Raw genomic sequence first — 23,884 nt, 5'->3', positions numbered from 1 at the left:
ATATATATTATATATATATATATATATATATATATATATATATATCACTGTCACTGTTACTGGGGAAATGAGTCCAAGCGGGTCATGAAAACGTGCCGATGCCTGAAGGATGAAGCATTGTGTATTGCTATTCTGATCCTATCAGGATCAGAATAGCAATACACAATGCTTCATCAGGATCAGAATAGCAATACACAATGCTTCATCCTTCAGGCATCGGCACGTATTCATGACCCGCTTGGACTCATTTCCCCAGTAACAGTGACAGCGAATATATCAGGATCAGAATAGCAATACACAATGCTTCATCCTTCAGGCATCGGCACGTATTCATGACCCGCTTGGACTCATTTCCCCAGTAACAGTGACAGCGACGTTGCTGTTTCAGACACTCGGGGAACGGGGAGTCGAATGGGATGCCCCTCTACCTGAAGACGTACAGACAGCTTGGAAGCAGTGGCGCACACAGTGCATCATTTAATGGAGGTCACAGTACCCAGAAGGTACAGTGGTCTCAAGGACGGCCAAATTGACGTCCACATTTTCACGGATGCAAGCCCCAAGGCATACGGAGCTATAGAGTACTTGTGCGCAACAGGAACAAGCGAATCGATCGTGACTCTAATTTTATCGAAGTCAAGTGTGGCGCCAATCAAGAAGCTTTCTCTTCCAAGACTGGAATTGATGGGAATGCTGGTGGGTGCCAGAATGAACGAATATTTGTCCCAAATTTTGAGCCTACCAGTTGCGAGGTAATACAGGTGGACAGATTATAACGTTGCACTACACTGGGTCCGAGAGTCAGCGCGTCTCCGGAAACTCTTTGTGGCCAATCCAGGGCTGGAGACACAACAGCGAACTGATTCGGATACGTGGAATTACTGCCCCAGAACGGAGAACCCAGCTGATTTCCTGACGAAAGGAGTGAGCCCTAAGGCCCTCAAGGAAAACATGGTTTGTTGGAATGGACCAAGCTGGCTTGCTGAACCACCTGCGGCAGGGCCAAGACATGAGGATGTCGAGATGACCGTAGCAGAGAAAAAAAGAAGACCAGTTCGCGTTCAGAACGTAACAGTCGAAGAAATGGTATTGCCAATGGAGCAGTACAGCTCCCTTTTTAAGCTTGTTCGAGTTGTCACGCGGGTGCAGAGTTTTTTGCATAACTCAAGCAACCGAAACGAAAAGCACACGGGACATGTGACAACAGACGAGATAGCACGAGCTCAGATGCTTGTGATAGTGCAGGTGCAGCGTGAAGCCTTCCCCGAAGGACTGCAATGTATTCAAAGGTCAACCCGCTTGGCAAGCAACTCTCATTTGCGTGACCTGGATGTCTACTGCGACCAAGACGGAATATTAAGGATCGGAGGACGTCTTGACGACTCCGCCCTCTCCTACAGCACGATCGTTCTCCCTGCGGGCCATCATTTCACCAAGCTCCTGATATGCGCCACCCATCGACGGCTTTTAAATGCTGGCGCACTTGAAACGCTGACGGAGCTCAGGGAACAGTACTGGGTGGTTCGTGGAAGACAGATGGTCAAGAAGGACTTGAAGAAATACTTTACGTGCAACCCGTGCAACCGTTTCAACAGCCGCGCTGCCACCGAACCAGTAGCTCCTTTGCCACGTGACAGGGTGACTCAGGCTCCACCGTTTGAGGTGACTGGCCTTTACTTCGCAGGACCATTAAATACAAAGGATCATGGCAGGATCAAAACGTCATAAATACTGGTTTTCACGTGTGCGGTTACACACGCTGTGCACTTGGAGGTAGTGGGTAACATGACTACTTCCAGCCCTCTCATGGCCTTCAAAAGGTGAATAGCAAGACGAGGAGTTTGTCGAACCCTAATTTCGGACAACGCAAAAAACGTTCAAGCGAGCATCAAAGGATTTGAAGCGACTGGGGGAAACACTGCGTGGAGAAGAGGTCCAGGACTATTTCACGGGTCATCAGATTCAGAGGAAATTCATCGTCGAAAGAACCTCCTGGTGGTGCGGATTCTGGGAAAGGACGGTCCGGTCCGTAAAAACATCTCTAAAAAAGGTGTTGGGCAACTGCTACTGCAATTTTGAGTAGCCCACTACGGTTCTGACCGAAATCGAAACCGTCATAAACTCAAGACCACTAACCTACGTGTATGCGGAATCGAACGAACCAGAACCACGAACCCCCTGACATTTTCTTGTTGGCAGACGTTTGATTTGCCTTCCCAGTGGATCTGGTCAGGAAACAGACTCATCAACGCAAGATCAGTCGACCCGTCGTTGGCGATACCGGCAAAGGTTGGCTGATCACTTCTGGCGAAGATGGCGACAGGAGTACCTGACTTCTTTGCGCTCCGCGTATTTTGTCGTACCAAGTGCATCCACTGCATTGAGGGAAGGAACTCACGTGTTGTTCGGCGCCAGCATCGCGGATGGAGTAACGCCAGAGTCGCGCGTGCTGTCGTGCGCTCGCTTTTCACGCGATGACTTCCTGAGACGCAGTAGCTGCGCGACGGGACCGAGAAGACCGCAGTTCGCGCTGCGATTAAATTTCTCCTTAAAACGTATTGTATTCATCGTAATATTTTCTTGACTCAATTCTGCGGACTCTTTTTGTACATGAAAGTGGCTTGATATCATTTAGGGTGGTTAGAGGTGGAGCGTTGCATGTCAACTCGACTGGAGAGCAAATAATGGAAACAAATCTCGGTAGGTTAGGTCATGTAAGGTTGCCGTCAGGTTATGTGAGGGTACGCTTAAACAATCTTTCAAGCGAAGATATTTTAGAACTCCTCTCCTGGTTTTACCGCGCGCTGCTGCTGGTCCTTGCAATCTTACAAGGGTTGGCCACTGGCTTTTATCTAGCACCAGGTAACGCTGGCCTCTGCGTATCGCACCAGCTCGGCCGGTAAAGTGATTCGCAAAAAGTGGGAGGTGCTCGAGGAACCTGCGAGATTCCATGTCCAGGAAGGTACAAGCCCGGTATTTCCTGTGCGTCCCCACCGTCATGTACGGGCTCACCTGGAAGACTTCCACTAACTTGTTGGTTAACTGCGAAAAGAACTGTGCTGTTCGGCTTAAGTTCTCTCAGTGTATAGGAATTTGAAGCGAGCAGCATGGGTTCCGTCACTCTCCACTGTGCAGGTTTTTTTAAAGACTCATTTTCTTGTAAATTATTCCCTGGGGTAAAATGTGTGCGATATTTCCGCAAATAAGGGTTGATTGTTATCTTTTATGCCGGTGTCAATACGTCTATTTAACTTTCTGAATCACCGCTGCAGGGGCGGAGTTATACCCCGACTATCCCAATCTCGCAATGAAATATCGCGTGTAAGTTAGAACGCGTAAGACTAGCCCACCAGCATTGGTCCGAGAGGCCTTCTGGGGAAGCGACTGGCTCAACCACGTTATGCGTATATAACGTTCTCTTCTCTTGTAGCTGATGGCGTCTTCACCGGGGAGATTAAGACGCTGACCGCTGATCCTTACTTCTTGCACTTCTCCACGCACTCGCCACCGTCCCAATTCTGAAACAATCAGCAACCACTCCGGGAACAATACTCCACTCAAAAATGCCACGCGCAAATTCTTATTTTTGTTGCGAAAGTTTGCTCTGCAGCATAAAATGGTGAGGGCCAGTGAGACTAAATGAATGGTAACAGGAAGTTTTCTCTGAGGAAGTCTAAAAAACTCCGGTGATATTGCCAAAGAGCCAGAGTCTGTAGTCGGGTGGCCCCGGTCGTGGTTGAGTCCCACACTATTTAAGGCCTAATGACAGAAACGTTGGAGATCGCGGCAAGTCCACAGAATATGGTAGATACCTGCGGTCGATGCCGACGTGGATCAAAATCGACATGTCCGAACGAACGGGGCCCGTCAATCCGGGTATCAAGAGTGGGTGACACCTGGTGTGAGAGCAGCCCCGTCGCTCAAGTTCATTTCAACCCATGGTGTGCCACAACGAGGCCTTCACATTACTAACATTACGTCTATTCGCAGCGATACTGGGGAACTGCCAGTGGTTAGATACTTCATCCTGTGGAAAAGTTTCCAAACAACCTCTTTCGGACAGCGTCGTAATTTGATAATGGTAATTTGTTCCTGGCCAATGATGAAAGCAGAGTGGAAACTCAGGCCTCGCATGAGGTCAGTATCTCCTTATTTTATCAGTCACTGTTAATTTAGGTTGGGAGGTGTGCGGTTAAAACACCAGAATCAGCATCATCAACGACCGGGCAATATCGCGCGAAACACCGCAGTCGCCATCGTGCGACGCAGAGGAAAAAGAAGGCGCAGCTTCAATGTATCCATTGCCGTTTTTTTGTATTATTATTATTATTACTCTCCTCCTCCTCCTCCTCCTCCTCCTCCTCCTCCTCCTCCTCCTCCTCCTCCTCCTTCTTCTTCTTCTTCTTCTTCTACTTCTTCTTCTTCTTCTTTCTTTCTTGCTTTCTTTCTTTATTTATTTTGTTTCAATATTGACTAATTTCCAATCTCGATTCCTCAAAAAAAAGAAAAAAAAAAGCTTCCAAAATTTTCTAACTTTCCTCGAATCATTCACCTAGGCAGCAATCTCATTCAAATTAGCGACTGATGTTTGGCCGATCCCCTGATTGGGTATGCGCCATTTTGTGAAGGAACAACAACAACAACAATGCTCTATTGAGAAGACCCGCCATGGAATTCGACGACTTGCCCCCAGAGGTAGTTCTCAAGATTTTTTCGAATCTATCTCAGTGCTTTCTGGAAGTCATCGCCCGCGTTTCGCAGCGTTGGATGAAGCTGGCGTTTGATCCTTCTCTGTACACCGTCGTGTGCATTGACTCCGGGCACAATGAAAACCCCCAGCAAGTGCAGAAGATCCTTGAGCGCGCCTCAATGCTCCACACGCTGCAAATCACCGCGGATGCCGCAAGCTTCGACGTTGTAGCTGCGTCGTCAACTGGATTGCGGCTCTTGAATTGCCTGGAGATTCCCGGGAGTTCGCTCTCGCATCGGGCCATGCCGGCCATTCTCGAACAGTGTAAGTCACTCAAAACCATCAAGCTTCGCGGTCGGCACAGGCTCACTAAGAGTGACGTCCGCATGCTGGAGATGCTGCCTTCTCTCAAGACGGTCGTGACGACGAATTTTCTGGATATTACCGACGAAATTCTGCACCAACTATGTTCCAGCTGCCGTCGGCTTGAAAGCTTGAAAATACGTACTGAGCACATTTACCGCGAAGAAAGCTTTGGCTATCTCAAGAGCCTTCACCATCTGCGCGATTTATCTGTGGATGTAATCACCACCACAATGTTGGTGCACGTGTCAAAGAGCTGCCCCGGCTTGGAAACGCTAGAAATATCTATGGTATGGGACGATTACGATATCAGCATGGCAGAGGCTCTGGAGGGTTTTCTCCACCTCAAGTCACTGAGCGTCTACAAAGATTGTGGACGAGAACAGGGGTGGCTGCACCGCCGATTTCGCGCGCCACCCTTACTGGAGCGCTTCGACGTTGACAGTCTGATTATAAGAGAGCAGCAGTGGCACCAACTGATCGTGAGTTTCAAGGAGACTCTTCGGCACCTCCACATTACCGTAACCATGGTTCCGGATCACTCACTTCGCCTACTGTCGTCATGCAAGAAGATAGAATCTTTGAGCATGGCTGGCTTGAAAGGCAAAACCACTGTATTTTCCCTCCTAAGCCAGCTCCCGAAACTTCACCGTGCATCTCTGCATGTCGTGACGCACTCCGCCGATGCCGTCTACGAGCTCATGTCGATTGTGGACACCAAGGACAAGTCACCGCGCGGCAAGACCCGACTGGTGTTCCGCGTATGGTGTTCCCATCCTCCCACGCGTGGCCAGATAAAGCTCGCAGCGTACGCGTTCACGAACTACCTCGCCTCCAACACCTCCATGACAGCGCAGCACATCCAGGAGTTTGAGCACGAGTGTTCAACTTTCAGCGAGGGATCTTCTTTGCCCAAGAATCTAGAGACCTCTCTTCCGACAATGAGCTCGACCCTTAAATACCTCACTTTAACTTTAAACGGCGTTTGAACAAAACTGTTTGTCCGCCACAGCGACACAGCGGCAATATGTACACCGAAAGGCACTTTTCCATCGCAATTTCAAAACGACAGTATCATTAACATGTGTTCGTCTAGCCCCGCTCTCGTTATTGTGGAGTTTGACAAATTTGTAGAGTAACAAAAAACTGGAAGCAACCGATGCACTCTGCCAGTGCTTCATGTAACGTTACTGAGCAATTCCTCGAGGTTGTACACAAACCACTAAGCAGATGCCAATGAAGAATCCGCCAAGAAGTAAATCGCGATGTCTTGCGTTAAGTAAAAATAAATGGGTTAGGTACTTGTTTAAGGAAGACGCCTTGTTTGCCATCCTCAATGACATACTGACGTTCCTGACCAACAACGTCGCTATGAAAACTGCGTAGATGTCTTGTTCAGCCGAGTTAACTGAAAACCAGCAAGGCTAAACACACACGAGTGTGTAGTGCTAGTATTCCTGGCATCACTCTTCAGCTATTCCAAATGCGTAGAGCTTATATTCAAAAAGCTGATTGCCTGCAACGTGCAATATTATTTATCCCTCTGAACTTTTGCTTAAGCACATGTTCAAAAATGGTGGGCAAGATGGTACTACAACAGGAGCAGCTAGCACAAGTTGGCACACGGGGGCAAAACCACGCTTTAGTGCTATGCACTTCATCTGACAATGCTGCACATTTTAAAGTCTCCGACGAAGCGTTAGCCGGTGGTGTTCGCGAGTACCTATTTTCAGCGAGTGGCAGTGCTTCGCAGGGGGGAGCACTGCCAAAAGTGCTGCTTGGCCTAATGGGCAAGAGGCACTTATGGCTTTCGTTAAGAAATCCTGGGACACTGGAGAAGTTCCTGACCACTTCAAAACGTCTATTATTCATCTTCATCCTATACCCAAGCCGGGCAAAGCCTCTCGTAAACCCGATAACCTCAGGCCTATTGCATTCACCCACGTTTTATGCAAATTAATAGAGCGAATGATCAATAACAGGCTTAGACATTATCTCGAGCCGACTGGTTGGTTTCACCCTGGCCTAATTGGCTTCCGCCCTAATTTGGGAACGCACGACAATGTTTGGCTTCTCAGTCGACTAGGGAACCGGACATCCCTCAGGAGTACTCCGGACTACGTCGCCACTCTCGAAATTCACAAGGCATTCGACAACGTCAGCCAAGAGGGCATACTCCGTGAATTACCCGCTGCCTTCCCTAGTAAAAATTACACCATCTTCCTGTGGGGAACCATGAGGAAGATCGGAAGCATCATGGGGGTTTCGTGTAGGTTCCATTGTGTTGTCGTTATGCTGTTTTATTTATCGGAGCACGAATGGGAACGTAGTGTGAACCCCCATGTAGAGACAGAGAAATGTAGAGAAATGTAGAGACAGCGAAGAGACCGACACCTGCGTTACTTGATCAAACACCTCCTGGTTCTCGTCGTTCTTGTTCCTCTTTTAGTGATCCATACCCACGTGGGGGATTGGCCAAAAAACAGGGGGGCTTTTTGTGGTTAAAACGCCCACCTCATGGCCCTATATAATCAGCGTGTAGAAATTGGGGAAAATGTTATCGAATTGCATAATAGATCTAAAGAAGAATCAGTGAATGATGTCATTTTTGGAAGAAAAGGCTAAAAAAGGACTGATGATGGCAATAACGAGCAGCATAAAACCTTGTTATAAGGAATAGTTACAAGGAATGTGGCTGCTTTCATCGTCATTGGCGCGACTTCCTGAGTGTGCATGTGCGTATTCAGGAGAAGATCCAGTGACTGGCCCCATCACCCGCTCCCTACAAGCAAGCGTGTCAACATTGTCCCTCAGCGCCACTGGCGAGACCCATGGGACGGGTTTGTACAAAGGAAATTTGGGACGATGATGCTGATGGCGAAGCTTCGACCAGTCTAGAGCGTAACTGGTTCCTGGGTGGTGGTGGTGGTGGTATCCTTCAATGAAGAAGAAGACCAGTGGTCAGCAGGGGTAGGAAAGCAAGGTTCGGCCCATAATTCTCCTGAATTGGAGATTGGCCATAGCGCAGATGGCCAGGAACGGGCCAGTGTTAGCCAGCTATTAAATAAACTCTAAGTCTACGTTCTTTGCGGTTTCCGCTGTTAACTTAATCACGGAATGCCAACTACGTTAAAAGAAAGGGGGTGATAGTGTGGTGAAAAATTGTGTTAAGGGTAGTCATTCGCAATTGTAGAGATAGCAGCGACCAAAAATCTCTCTTGGTGCTAAGCCTAAAGTTCCCAACATCAGCGGCGACTCCGTGCAACCTGAGTCGGCTGGAGCTGTTGGGGTAGGTGTTCTAAAGCTCCTCGGGGACCAGCGTGCTGCGCTTGGGTTCCTCTACCTTTGGGGGGGGGGGGGCGACCAATGTTCAGCTCCCCTATTCTAAAACTTGCGTATGCGCAGCAATGCCACGTTCCGCTGACTGGCCGACCAGCGACCCGGCATCAGCACCTCTGCGCGACGCAGCGACCGGCGGCGGCCGCACTGCCTGTGCGCATCGCAGGCCGCTGCACAGAGCTTGTTGCTGCCTGTCGAAATGTAAAAAAACATCCCCCTCGCGAGGGGCACTATCAAATGCAGAGCATTTCCGCGGGGGCCGCGCCTGCAGGTCGTATGGATTACGTATTGGTTGTTGTTGTTGTAATTGTTGTCTCCCAGCGTAGACATTGTCGATGAAGTCGATGGTGAAACGTGAAACGTGCCGTGAACCCCTGCCGCGGCAATGACGCAACGTGGAGCGGCTATGACCCAACGTGGCGCGGCAATGACGCAATACATCCAACACAATCCACTTTAATCCAATCTACTCCAAACCAATCCAATCCAAGCCAAGCCAAGCCAATCCAATCCAATGCCCCTCGCGAGAGAGTGTTATAGCGCCGAAATCGCGCCACCACACGAACGCGTGATGTTGACGTCACGATCACGCCAGAGATGTTAGCGACCGGAGCGCGCGCGATTGACATATGTGGTTTAAGCGCGAACCGATCGCGGCGAGAGAGCGCGATGCGAGCGCCCCCACCTGTTCTTGCGCGCGAACCGACTGTTGCTCAGCGCGAACCCAACGCGGCGAGAGAAGGTGTTGCGAGCGGAGAGACGGCGAGGAGGACGCGGGGGAGAGGGCGCACCTATGGCCGACGGTTGAATGAGTCAAGGATATAAGGCGCGTTCATAACCTTCCATTCGGTGTCGGCTTTGTGGCGCAGTGGGTAGAGCACCATGTACCTTGCGTTCCGCCCGCAGAGTCGTGGGATCGAGACCTGGCGCCGGTAAGTATTATTTTTTAAATGCAGAGCATTTCAGTAACTCACGATGTCACCCGCGTTGGCGTGCGTAGTCCGCACCGCACGCCTCCCTACTATATAAAAAGAAAATACTATCCGGCGCCAGGTTTCGATCCCTCGACCGTGCGGGCGGAACGCAATGTACATGATGCTCTAACCACTGCGCCACGAAGGCGACTTTTTTTTTTCTTTAATACATGGAAATTTTAGAGAGAAGTCAGCCAAGACAATTGACACACAATATAAACACTAACAGACAGAAAAGGGTAAGCCCGTCAGTCTAACAAAGGTCGGCACCAATTCAAAACTCAGGCAAGCAAACGCACGCATCCAAAAGATGCAGCCACTCTGGTGGATCACTCTGCGCGACGTAAACGCTCCGTACCAACGCCGCCTGTTCCCGAAAAATGACCTTGGTCGGCCTAGGGGGTTCAGCATGCCGATCATTCATGCGGCACTTCCACAAGCTAAACAAACCTAGGAGCACAAAAACGTCATACGGCACCCGATTAACGTCCTCAAATGGCAAGAAGCGAATGGTGTATGGGGTGATGTCAATGTCCTTTTTTAGTGTCCGTTGCAAAACGTCCCAGAAAAACACCGCGTCACGGCACAGCACAAAACAGTGGTCAATAGTTTCTGGTTGGTTGCACAAGCGGCAATTGTCTGACCAAGGGATCGACATTCCTTTGTCTCGCAGCCATGTTTTAACTGGAAGCGTTTGCGAATGAAGCTTAAAGAAAAACGTTTTAGCATTTGGCGGCACGCACATACGCTTGACACGGTCTAAAACATTATTCGTATGGTCCCGCAAGTATGGCTGGCGATAAAGAGGCACGGGGAATAGATTATGAATTAAAGTGTTCGTCATAGCTGTCCTTGAAAGACTAAACAGGTACTCCAGAGAAAACCGCGCAGTAAGGAAATGAAAAGTATCTACAACTTCTTTTAGAAAACCCCATGGCGGCTTTTGGTTGACCTCACCCGTAGAAACAAGGAGAAACGGCAAATGGTAACTTATGCGCTCTTGAATTACAGTACGTAAAAATGGATGCTCCGCCGACTTGTAGAAGAAAAACCGAGACACAAGTTGGTGCACAAACAAATGCATTAACCCAACACCACCAGACCGTAAAGGAAGAAACAAATTATCTCTGTGCATTGGCTCCCATTCAGATCCCCACACGAAGGTAGCAAACACTCTGTGTAGAGCCTGGACTTTCGCCCGCGCACAGTGCAGTACCTGAAGCACATAAACAAGCTTTGCTACCAAGAAGACATTGCAGACTTGCGCACGGGCAAATACAGAAAGTTCTCGCCTCATCCATGCCTGCGAGGCACGCTTGACATGCGTGAGTGCTGAAGACCAGTGTGGTCCTGAGTTCCTTATTTGGTGCAAAGGCACGCCAAGGTACTCAAGCGGTGTGCTGTCCCAATTAATACCTGCAAATTTGGAAGGTTTGGTTCCCCACAGGCCAAGCCAAAACCCCTTAGTTTTCTCCATATTCATGACCGCTCCAGACAGGTCACAAAACTCCTTAGTCAATGCAAGGGCTTCGTGAACACTACGCTTGTCAACACAAAAATAGGCAATGTCATCAGCATACGCAAGAACTTTAACTTCACATGACGCTAACGAAAAACCACGTACTCTTTGACTCTTTTGTATGCTAACACAAAGAGGCTCTATGTACAGTGAAAACAGTAGCGGCGATAGAGGACAGCCCTGTCTAACAGACGATCTGATCTGAACTGGCTTCGAGAGGATGCGATTGACGACAAGTTGTGTAGTGCAATTCTTGTAGCAAAGCTGAATGCCTCTATATAGCACATCACCTACATTAGCCGCTTCCAAAAGTGCAAATAAAAAGTCGTGAGACACCCGATCAAATGCTTTCGCAAGGTCAATTTGGATAAGGGCCACCTGTTCAACCGAATCAGACACGCATTCCAATATAGAACGAGCAATATGTATATTCCTTTGAATACTTCTGTTCCGAATACCGCACGTTTGGTGAGAACCAACTAAACTAGAAATTACGTGTTGAAGACGGTTAGATAAAACTTTGGCGAATATTTTATAGTCAACATTGCAGAGAGAGATTGGCCGATAGCCCTCTACAGATCTCAGCTTGTGTTCATCCGCAGTTTTTGGTATTAACACTGTGTGCCCTAAGTAAAAGGTAGGGGGCAAAACACCGTGATCGTATGCGGCTATGAATATGTCCAAGAGGACTGGAGCGAGGATATCAGAAAACTTCTGATAAAATTCCCCGCTCAGTCCATCCGGTCCAGGGGTCTTGTTTGTCTTAAGCGAAGAGATGGCAATCTTAACCTCTTCCAGTGTAATAGGGCCGGAAACCCCGGCACACTCATCATCCGCAAGCCTTGGAAGTGCCCCAATGAGAGAATGAAAGCCACGCTCTTGACCCACGACATTGGACCCACCAAATAACCTGCTGTAATGAGCATGGAATGCACCGGCAATATCAGCTGAGTCAGTATACCTAGTACCATTATAATTAATCTCAATTATCTCCTTTGCAAGAGCCGATTGGCGCTCATCACACAGCGAACGGCGAGTGGGATAACTGTCATAAAACCTTCGTGTTCTGGACCGAATTAATGCACCGTGGTATTTTTCAGTAACATATTGCTGCAATTGTCCTTTAGTTACGCCAATTTCATCTATACTTGATCCAGGCATTGCTGCCTCCAGTTCGTGAAGGTCCACCAGTGTACGGGAAAGTTCACGAACATGAAAGCGTTTTAGAAACGCAAGACGAGCTGACTCTTCTATAGCCAAGTTTCGCACCTCTTGCTTAAAAAGATCCCAATGTTGATATAATGAAAGCTCAGCTATTGCAAAAGTGTTGTGTAAACACTCCGAAATACTTCTGCAAAAGATTTCATCGGCCAATAAGGAGACGTTGAGCTTCCATAGATCCCACTGAGGCAGCACACCACGCGGCTTTGAGCTACCGAAGTAAACAGATACCATACAGTGATCGGTGAAAAAAATAGGGCGCACAGTATAGTCGGAAATCCCAGAAACTTCTTCTGCAGAAATGTAAATTCGATCCAGGCGTGCATTCGAGGTACACTGAAAGTGAGTGAAGTGCACGGAACTCCCTTTCCTCTCTCCAACATCAACAAGACCATGCTCGTGCACTAGATCAGCCAGGGTGGCTGCGCTGCGGTCATATTGCACGCTAAGCCTAGAACGATCCTGCACATTACATACACAATTGAAGTCCCCCATGAGGAGGACTTTTCTTTGCGTACGTAGAAAATCCCGAACCGACAGAAAAAACGACGTACGCTCACGACAGTTCACGGGGGCGTAGAGGCAAATGACACGCCACTCAACACCTGCAATGACAAGGTCACAGCAAATAAACCGCCCCGAAGTATCGGTGCTACACGAGAGACAAGAAAACCCTATGCCCTTGCTGATGAAGACAAAGCATCCCCCAGACAAGCCTGCGGAGTGGCTAACACAAACACTGTACTGCTCTAAGAAGGGCTCTAATGCTGCCGATATGTCCTCATCTCCACAGAGCTTTGTTTCCTGAATGGCCGCAATGCTCACGTCCATCCGTTTAAGGAGGCGCAAAAGCTGGTACTGTCGTCTCCTGTTCCTCAAGCCTCTCACATTAAGTGTGGCAGCGTGCAGTGCTGTGACACTTGCCATACTGTGGGAGCATCTCACGTGTCCTTGTCACCTCCAGATAAACCACCCTTGCGGATGGCCTTGGATGACAGTACCTTTCCTGGCTTCTTGGAACCAGCCAGCGGCACAAGACCACTAGCCAGAACAGCAGCGTCGGAGGAGTCCAGTACGGTGGACGCCTGCTTTTTGCCCGCGATGGATGCCTTCTCGCCATCCACAGGAGCAGGCCTTTTCATCGGCCCGCTGCTACCACCCGGAACGTCGTCAGGCAAAGCCACAGCATCCGCCCAAGATGATGAAGCAATCTCCATGGGGCAAGTAACGGAAGCATCGTCCCCAACGTCACCGGGAGACAAGTCGCTCCTCTCATCATCGCTGGCAGGCAGTGGTACTGAAGCATGGTCTTCCTCCAAGGCGTCAATGGGAGTCGCGGAATCCATGCCAATCGGCTCTTCCTGCTCATCACTTGTCGATCCACTTATCACTTGACCAGGTGGCACCGTATGGGGCTCCACTTGCTCACTCTTCCCCGCTGCAGGATTTGTTGGCACAGCCTCGGGAGGTCCAGCCAACACTGGCTGGTTAACTTCCCCCGATGCGTCCACTACCTCCGTGACATCCATGACATGAGCGGACACATCTTCATCAGTTGGTAATTCGTGACCTTGTCGGAGCTTGTCCGCATATGTCATGACACACCTTTCTGCGGTGTGGCCATACCGACGACACTCGGTGCACCGTGGGGTACGACACTGCCGCCGTACGTGCCCAATCCTGTTGCAACGCAGACAAAGAGGTGGTCTGCCAGGGACCAGTACAAGGCACTGGCTCCCATAAATGTCCATCATGTGCGGTATGTCAGCGACCGAGACGCCATCCTTCAATGTGAGGGACACCTCCCGAGCTCCGGTCTCCATGTGGTCCATTCCTGGACACCTCCACATCTCTCTAGCAACAGACTGGGTAGTTCCGAATGGTTCCAGCGCTTCAGAAATCCTCCGGTTGTCCAAATGGCGCGGCACCCAAAGTAGCTTCATTTTGATGTTTCTCGTTTCCGGGTCAAACACCATACACTTTAGTCCCTTGACGGTGATGTGCTCGAGCTGGACTAGCTTTTGCTTGACACTGTTGGAGACGCAGGTAAGCATCCAAACGTGACTCATTCGATATTGTCCGATGCACAACACATCACGGAGGTTGATAACGCGAGCCAACGCATCCCTAAAGTCAGGAGCCCGGTAAGGACGGCCTTTCAAGTCCGCATGCAGGAAAACGGTATTCAAGACAACGTTACCGGTTGGGAGACGAGGAAGAATGATCTTGTAGTTATCCATATTAGTTTCAGACGAAGTAGTACCTCGGTCAGTGACCGATGCGCTGTTTCCAGCTGAGAGCATGAAAAGACACAGCCGTTCCGAACGGCGTCTTCTTCTTCCTCCCCAGAATGGCGGTATCGTTCTAGCAGCAGCTCAGTAGAATCAGTGCGCCACGAAGGCGACACAGCATGGGACGCTACTAACGCGCCTTATATCGTTGACTCATTCAAATTACTGCTGACGAGCGCTCTCTCGTCAGCAGTTGCCACAAGTGCAACAACATTAACGTAACGCAAACTACTTAACGTCGTGCGGCCCCGGAAATGCTCTGCATTTGATCATGCCCCTCGCGAGGGGGATGTTTATACAGGAACTCCTACTTCTAGCGGACTCCTGGCGCCCTCTTTTTGCCATTGTAGAGACTATGAGGCGGTCTTCCAAGGGCGCCAAATTTGAATTCTACAAAATCAATTTTTTTCGGTCTGAAAAAGACCGCAAATACCTGGCGCTCAGCGTAGACGCCCTGTGTAAGGCGCCTTTGGTACACATTTTGGTACACATTAAACGCTAGCGCCTGCTGCCACAATGTTTACTTTTTATATAGTGTAGGGGGAGCGATGCGGACTACGGACGTCAACGCGGGTGACATCGTGAGTTACTGAAATGCTCTGCATTTAAAATTTTGACCGGGTTAGCAGGACATGCGTCTGGTCTCTGATATGTAGGCGTGAATGGCCGCAATAATCCCTCTGTGACAACACCCCAGGGATGTAGCCCCAAAACGAAAGAAGCACAGGCATTGACAGAGGAAGGCCAATGCCTTGAATTGGTGCGGCTAGATACCGTTTCTGAATGAAAGAAAAACCGCAGCAGTACAGGAAAAAGTGTTCAATTGTTTCAGTTTCACCGCAAGCAGTCTTTATTGCGTGCTGACGCTTCTACCCCGCTGCCCGCCCTCTTCGTCGTCGTCTCTGGTTGAGCTGCAAGGTGCGTGGCGCTTCCCGCCCCACAGCTTTCCGGCAGGAAATTCAAAATCCTCCTCTAAAGTTTTCAGTTCGTCGTTTCCGTTGACGTTCAGCTTCGCGTGCCTTCGTTGTATCAGCAGCTTCTTGACGCAGTTTGAATGAGTGAAGGACGTAAGGCGTGTTCGTAGCAAATGCTCCCGTCTCGGTTTGTAGCGCAATGGCCAGAGAGTCGTGGGATCGAAACCGGGTGCCGCCTAACTATTACTTTTTATAGTGGACTGCGCTGACATCAGCCTGAACGCTGACGGGGCTGAAGAGACGCGCATGCGCAGTAGAGTGCGGACGGCGGACAACAAAGGAAGGAGGGACACAGCCCCGAGCATGAGATGCTTCGCATCTAAAAGGTGCAGAAATGGGTTCGTTGCTTTCTAGAGCACCGACCCATTTGTCTCAACCCGCGGACGCAACCTACTACCTTGACAGAGGCTTTCCTCAGGGCTCGATTCTCGGACCTATACTATTCAACCTGGCTATGAACCGCGTGTCTCCCACACTCGAAACGTACTCTGCTGCCGCTTCGCCATGCATGCATGCAGATGATATCGTCATGGGGACAGAAGCTGCCGACTATGACTCCAAAGAAGGTATGCAAATTGAGCTTCAATCTGCTGAGTTCCGCTTGGAACGCACCTTTGATACATTCAATCTGCAATTATCTCCTAATAAAACAGAATTCCTCAGCGTGGACGGCAAGCGCGGGACGAACCCGGGTCAAAACATCGAACTTCAAGTGGCCAACAAGGTTATTACGTCTAACAGTGGCATTATTAAGCTCCTGGCGTTGCAGGTAAGACGTTGTAATATTCCCATGCATGGATTCATCAGCTATCACCTACAGGCCTGAAGGTAATATTCTCAGTGCTGGCAAAAGCTATGCGGCCCTGCCTGGGTCTAGCTAAATGCATATCGACGGTTGAAACTCTTTGCGAAGCTCGGTGTTTTTCCGCCACAGTGCTACAACGCCAAGAGATGCTTCGAACGTCTTTGCGCCATTTGACTCGGTGTCATACGCATCCTTTGGCAGACCTTTCCACACAGTATGCAAGACACTTGCTTCCGGCGAATTTTGAACAGCATCAAAAGTCGATAGTAGCCCCGTGGGTACTGGCGCCATGGAAAATTTGCACGATGATACCCGGAATTAGCAAAAAGTCTGCCATGCTTGCGGCCGCGCTCAAGTTCTTCACACTCGAGTACATTTCCAGCACTTACAAAGGCTACACACATGTTTATGCGGATGGCTCGGTTCGCCCGGGCTCATCCGCCATCGGCGTGTTGATCCCATCAGCCAGGTGCACTATCGAAAGAAAACTTAGCCATGAAACATCCTCGACTGCTACCGAGCTAGCAGCTGTGAGGGCTGCACTTCATTACATCAGTGGACATCATGCCCAGCAATGGGTAATTCCTCGACTCGCGCAGCGCCTTACAAGCGCTCCGAAAGCTTCACAACAACCACAGTCAGCTTGTATGAGAAATTGCCGAAATTCACACAATGGCAGTGCGCGAAGGCCATGAAATCATTCTTCAGTGGTAACTGGTCACTCGGACATACAAGGCAATATTAGATCCGACGCAGCCGCCAGCGCAGGCCACTTGCTGAGCAACACGACCCAGCTTCCTTTCTCCCGAGAGGACAGCAACCCCCTTATCCTCGCAAGTGGATAGGCTGCACAAAGGTCGGAATGGCAGGACCCTCACCGCAGGTATCTACCACTGCACGCTATTGACCCGCACGGTGACTTCCGTTTTCCACGCCGCCTCAACAAGCGGTGTGAAGGAGTTCTGCACCGACTGCGCCTGGATGTGGCGTTTACTCGGAGTTTTAAGTTTAAGATTGGTTGGGAAGATTCCCCCCTGTGCCGGACTTGCGGTGTGCGCGAGGCTGTAAATCACTTGCTGTGCGTCTGCCCTCGATACGATGCTGCGCGAAAAACTGCAGCGAGCTCCCTCTCTCTTGTGTAAGTCATGGAGGCAGTCTCGAACTTTTTCATTTTCTTGAGCCCTGGGCCAATAGTGCTGACAGTACCTTAAGTACAAAAGTTCTGCTCCAGTTCCTACGAGAGACTGAACTGGACAAATATCTCTAAATCAGAGACAGAGCAAGTGTGTCACGATATTTTCTCTTTCGCAGTGTGGCCTTCATCCATTTATTTTTCTTCGGTTGGTGTTGTTACTTTTTTCCGTCGCTTACTTTTCATTTTGTTTCAGCGTTTCCATTAACAATTTTGTTTTCAATTGTATTTGTATGTCCGGACTCTGTTGGCAGCATTCTCTTGTTTTTTTTTCTCCTTTTTTTAACGCTTCATGTTTGCCTTCTTCCTGCTGTAACCCTGATGTCTGATATTCACCACTCATCAACGTAGTCACCCCTCATCTGGTGTAGCAAGCCTTGTCCCTAGCAGGGCTGACCTCACCAGTTCACATTAAAGAGCATTCTCTCTCTCTCTCTCGCCATATAAGAACTACGTGGCGTTCCACATTACACTTGATAACTTGCATCTCTGGAAAATATGGCGGATGACGTCAGAATTTATGTCTTATGCTTGCTCGTGCCGTTGCGCATGGACGACTGAATTACGGGTTCTCCGTTTATGAATTGCGTTCCCGCCATTTAAAGAAGCTGAACATCCTTAACAGACATCTAATCCGTACCATCTCAGGGCTTCCATCCACACCAAAACAGACGTATTGTCGGAAGCAGTTTCGCTTCCGGTAGATGAGACGACGCTCCGCTTTCAGAAGCACACGTACGGTCTTACTGATGAAGTCAAACTTTTCGGAATCCTTGGCGCCATTCATTCAAAGTGCGACCTCATTTATCACCTCCAACAAGTTCCGTGTCATCACTGACTCTCATGTCGCTCTACGGGTACTGAACAGGACCTTCTCGTCCAATTCTACGGCCACCAACATTCTTCACAAAATTCGAGACCTCACTCACGAAGGGTTCAAGATACGCCTTGCCTGGACTCCTGCTCACACACATGGAGCGGACGGAAACCATTCGGTGCGTAATGCTACTTGGGAGTGTTTACACAATCCTCCCATAGTTCCCGCGTCCATCCAGGAATGACGTGACTCCCAACAGGCATGAGAATTAAACTGGCAGTAAAAATACCGTCAAATTAAGAACCTCAGCCGGCAAGCAGCTTGCCGACGCCTTACCACCCAGTTTCCTCTCTCCTCTGCAGTCCTGGGAAGAACAGGAGAAATTTTTGCCAATAAAGTCTACGCTGACGGCCTACACTCCGGACATCATCTCCAAATGGAAAACGCATAGGCACCTCGCTAGTCATCGGTGCCCCTCCTGCGACAGCAACAATACACCGAACCTTTTCCACTTCATCTGGGCATGTTCAGCTTACTCAACTGACCACGACCGGTTCCTTACAACGCAAGCACGCCCGACGACTTCTGAAGAACATCTCCAAGACGTCAGAAACAACCCCAAAATTTTGAAGGAAATTACAGAATTCGGTCTCAAAACAGGTCTCTCTAAAGTAGCATGATAGCGGATCATTTACTCCCTCTCCCCCCCCCTAGAAGCACACCCTTTGTGGCTCCTGAATGGCTCCTTATAGATACCCAGATGATGGTCGTATTAGAGTGTCCTCGCCACAACTTCAACTCTGCATAACGTGCTAAGTGAACCCTCAAAGTGCAGTTAAAAGACTTTATATGAACCATCTTCCCCTACCCTTCCCACCACAGGGCGTATCGGCCTCTTCCTATAATAAGGTCATCCATTCCAGTCCATATTGAGGCATGAACTGCATCCTATTATTACTGGCCCAATAAACTGTAAACTTTAGGTTTGATAAAACTCTGTACGCTGAGTGATTCAAATATATTTCTTGTGCACTTTCTTGGCAATGATTTAACTTTTAACGACGGTTTCTCACTTACTTTGATCATATACATTTGAGCCTAATGCACAGAGTGTGCTTATGACAGCTTCACTTATTTTGTTGTCTTTCCCTCAGTAACACGTTCGCAGCTACACATTCGGTTGGCATACCACAAAAAGGCCTTTCTCTAATATTACGGCTCGGGGGGGCCTGCAAGCGGACACAGTCACCGTGCAACTGATTTCGAGCGGACCATGAAAAGACCCACATTTCAAGGCTAACCAAAAATGTGGACCAGCTTCACCTCCTTTGCATCGATACTCAGCAAGGACACACACGAAGGATTGACGTCTACGCCCTGCATCAACTTGGTAGGAGCCAGGTGGAAGAACGTTTTTCCCTCAGGAAAACCTCCTATGCAGGTGGTGTAGGAATAGGATTGAATGTTGTATCAGTAATACTGAGAGTAGGGCGACGTGGCAATATATCTTAGCACAACACCGAGGAAAACACCCCAAAGCTGAATGAGAACACACCGGACGACGCCATATAAAAATAAGAACCCACATCTCGTCGTCATGCGTGTTCTTATTATGCGTCGGCGTCTTTTCTGCGCTTTATTTCTAATAATTATTTCTGTTATAACAGATGGTGGCACATAAAATGATGGGAACTTTGTGTAACTAATATTTGCAAAAATCTGTATGCTATGCTGTGTGCCATGCATAAAGGTCAAGGATTTAAATCCATAGACTTCTTCAAACCAGCAAGCCGTCCTTTCATTTAAAAGCTCACATAAGTTCACAAATCCCTACATTAATCACCCTGTGTCCATGGGAAGCTAAAGCCTTAAGTATTCTAACAGCTGCTTGCATTGCACCTCATTTGCTAGTTGGCCAGAGAAAGAAAGGAGGAGAGAGAAATAACTTTTATTGATCCAGTCTTTTAAGGAGGGTTAACCGCCTCCCCCAAGACGTCGGCCAGGAGCTCTTAGGTCCTAGCAGCGTCTTCGGCTATCTGGATGGCTCAGAGGTGGCCTGCCGAGTCTGAGCCGAGCAGTACGGTCTCCCACTGCTCATCACTACTAATTTTGCAGCCTTGACGAGTCGCCCGATGACATGCCCATAGTATATGCGCAAGATCTGCCAGATTTTTACATCTTTGACATCTATCTCTACTGTCTGCGGTGCAAAAATGACTGTACTGTATGCAACGGGGTTTGCATAGAGTCGGTTTGGAAAAGCCGCCAAGTTGCAGGTTGAATTTCACTGAAGGATGGATGAGCGGGGGGAGGGGGATAACAGGATTATTCAAGCCGGTAACGAGTAGTGCGCTCCCGGTGGGAAACGAGCCGGTCAGTCCCCGTCCAGCAAAGCGAGTGTTCATCGGCATTTGGAGTGCTGATGCCAGCTCGGTCGATGAACCCTCTAGCCGCATTGTGCGCACACTCGTTCCTGGCCCGACTCCGGTGGTGCTGTGCCCATATCATATAAGTTTTCCCGTTCCCCTTGCTCAGGTAGCGGGATTTTAGGATTTGGGAAGCTTACACGGGAAAACTTACCCGGCCCGGACACTGGGAGGACTGACAGATTGAGAGCTCTCTTGATTCGGTGGATGGTGGTTCATGGCCGTTCTTAGTTGGTGTAGCGATTTGTCTGGTTAATTCGGATCACGAACAAGACTCTGGCCTATTAAGTAGGTGCGGGGTTCCCAGCACCTTACAACCTTCGTAGAGAGACAAGCGGCTCCTAGCCGCATGGAACAGAGCAATAAAATGTCTGTGATGCCCTTAGATGTCCGAGGCCGCACGCGCGCTACACTGAAGGCGGCAGCGTGTTTTTTCCCTGTCTGAAAAGACTGGGTAACCTGTGGTACTTCCTTCGTGGTTGGGATTGGGGCTTGCAGTTGTTCCCCTTGAAAGAGGAATCCCAACTAAGCGCGAGTCATAAGCTCGCGTTGATTAAGTCCCTGCCCTTTGTACACACCACACGTCGCTACTACCGATTGAATGATAGAGTGAGGTCTTCAGACCGATGTCGGGCGCGGCCTCTCGGTGCGCCGGACTGTTGAAAGATGTCCAAACTGAGTCATTTAGTTTTGATGCCTGTGGAACGAAAAAAAAAACATGCTAAGTAATACACCGGAAGACCTGTATATCACTTAGTCCTCTTGGCGCTCTCTGTCCGAGCTGGCCTTACGCCACTGAACACAAACCATCATCATCCCCACATAGACTTGCCTTAATAAAAACCTCTCTCGGGAAAGTAATAATAATACCAAATGAAAGCAAACCTTACACCTTATCGCTTTCTGATGAATGCCTTAGCTAGCTCCTGTGTAAGGATAACTCTCGGTACAGTTGTATCTGATTTTTCTACACAATTACTGTTTCGGCTGAGTGCTCTTCACTTCCTCCCTGTCGTACAACCTGTGGTTTTATGTGCCACGGCACACTATTTGTTCCAAATGCAGCTTCCACTCTTCACCTTAGACATAAATACAATTTATTGTGAACTTCTCCGGGAGCTTCTTGATTACGTGCCTAAACGGCCGTGCAACCTTCAAAGTCCCTCTGAGCGGTCAATACAAACCGATTCTCTCCCTCGCTCATTTTTAGGAGTAGGGTGTGGCTTGCAGTTTTAAAGAACCATTTTTCGCCTTGCCTATCCCTTGGCCCCTATAATATTAGTTGTAGATATCGATTTCCACCATTAATGCTTTCTATATTGATGTGCCATCATTTCCCATTCCTCTTCCACGCTGAAATGCAGCTTAACTGCAAGAAGAGCCAGAAGTTCGATCCGTACAGACGACACATTCCTGACATTTTCACTATCAAACACATGTAAGCTTGCGTTCGAGGCGCTGCATCTCACACACTGCTAACCAGCCCCCAAAAAGCCGCTCGTACATAACAGCAACACGTAATCCACTTGCTTAGTGTGGGCTTTTCCAGATGGAGTAACTACGGCTTCATATCTGCAAAAAAAAAAAGAAGAAAATTCCGCGGGAGAACGCAAAGCCTTGAACACAATTTCGTCGGGTGTGTCAACATACGGCTCGGCAGCAAGACGACAGCATCCTATCAGCGCCCGGTTTAATTTGGAAGCTTCCCCATATGATATATTTTTCTGCATTACTTCGTTGCGGAATTCAGTAAATACGCACGCGTTTTTATGAAGGTGGGTTCACGGGTGCCGAAGGCGGTCGACGCGGTGGGACCGACCCAGAGTTGCGCGGGTCTGCCGCGGCTGGCGCTGCGCTCGCCCGCCAAGTAGGGTGCCTCGGGCGCGCATTGAGGCACCCTACCGCCAAGCTTGGCTGTCCGGAGCCAGGGCCGGACTGGAGGAGCGGCGAGCGCGCCCGCCGCTCCTCTAGCCCGGCCGTGCCGGAGTGTGGCCGGGGCGACCGGCTACCGGCGGCGCGCCGTTGCTCCGGCCGTCCCAATCGCCTGGAGAGAGCGTAAGTTTAAAGGAGCCATGAAGAGAAAACACAAGTTTGGTTCATTCGAAAGATTGCCTCGTTAGAACCATAACGACACCACTTAACGCAAACTTCGCTCAAATAAGCTACATAATTAGGAAAAAAGGAAATGACCATGCGACCCACCAGCTCATTTTCCGCAACAGAACCTGTGATGTCACTTGGGAATGCTCTGCGATTGGCGGAGGCCGGCAAAAGCAAACGCATGTTAGGCAGGGCTTACAGTTTGCATAGCGAGCTAAATTCCCGTGAAACATACTGATCATTCTTTTTATGACAAAGAAGGGTGGAGTAAACGGTTGAAGGGCCGAACGAACACGCAAGCGTGTGCGCCAATGCATACGAAACTAGGCGCCGGCCGAGCTCGACATCTCGCCGTCGCGCAGACGAATTTTCGGGTTCGAGGCTCTTCGGGGCCAACGAACCGTTCCAGCACGCACAGCCGCGATCTTGCTTCGTATCGTAATCCCTTCACAGGAGGTTGGCCGTCATATCGCCAACCAGCAAAGGTAAAAATAGAAACGAGCGGAGTAAGGAACAGCAAGAAGCGACGAGATAGTGCCAGTCGGCGCGTAAGTTTCGAATGGTGTTGGCTTGCTGCTGTCGTTACGAGCTCGTTTCCAGTTTATAACCACTGAAAACTTCAGTTTGTTCGAGTACTTTACAATGAAATTTCGTTGCTGCGTTTTGAAATGCCCATGTAGTACGGGCAAATCGTCAAGGGAGTGCGACATCCCCGCCGGTGAGGAGATCTCCTTTCATGTGCTGCCCAAGGACGAACCTAGGCGAAGCAAGTGGCTACGTTTTGTGAACTTTGCAAACGGAGGAGAAAGAGAGCTAAAGGAAGTACGAGTGTGCTCGCTTCATTTCCGAGGAAGTGATTACGGCAGGGACCCTTACGTTAGCTCACTCCTGGGACATGCACTCCTGGGACATACTTCGTCAAATCGCTCTGACCTTGGGGAAACAAATGCCGTAAACACCGCGCATTGACGCTCGTATCTGTCTGGTCGAAGCAGAGAGCTCACGCGAACGGCTTTCCATACACGACACCGGCCAACTGGCATAAGTGATACTGCTACTGAAATTGAACTATTATTAACCGTAATCAAAATACGGCACATACGTACCAGTCTATATTCGTCCGTCGAGACGTGGCTGACGAGGCAGCGGTGCCGACGGCTGGGCGTTCGTCTG

At 49.3% G+C, this 23,884-nt stretch overlaps 1 protein-coding gene across 1 annotated transcript; it reads right to left on the bottom strand.

Moving 5' to 3' along the window:
• Positions 1-13,047: 13,047 nt before the first annotated feature.
• Positions 13,048-14,423, bottom strand: LOC144146398 (uncharacterized). Its single transcript, XM_077678354.1, has one exon. It carries the CDS (start codon positions 14,407-14,409, stop codon positions 13,048-13,050), a length of 1,362 nt encoding a protein of 453 aa, XP_077534480.1. The 5' UTR covers positions 14,410-14,423.
• Positions 14,424-23,884: the final 9,461 nt, after the last annotated feature.

The sequence above is a fragment of the Haemaphysalis longicornis genome, unplaced genomic scaffold (genome assembly GCF_048455015.1).
Source record: "Haemaphysalis longicornis isolate Haplotype H1 unplaced genomic scaffold, Haemaphysalis longicornis Haplotype H1 scaffold_7, whole genome shotgun sequence".
Taxonomy (NCBI): Eukaryota; Metazoa; Arthropoda; class Arachnida; order Ixodida; family Ixodidae; genus Haemaphysalis; species Haemaphysalis longicornis.
The sequence above is the reverse complement of the archived record's forward strand: the minus strand, read 5'-3'. Positions and strand labels throughout refer to the sequence as shown.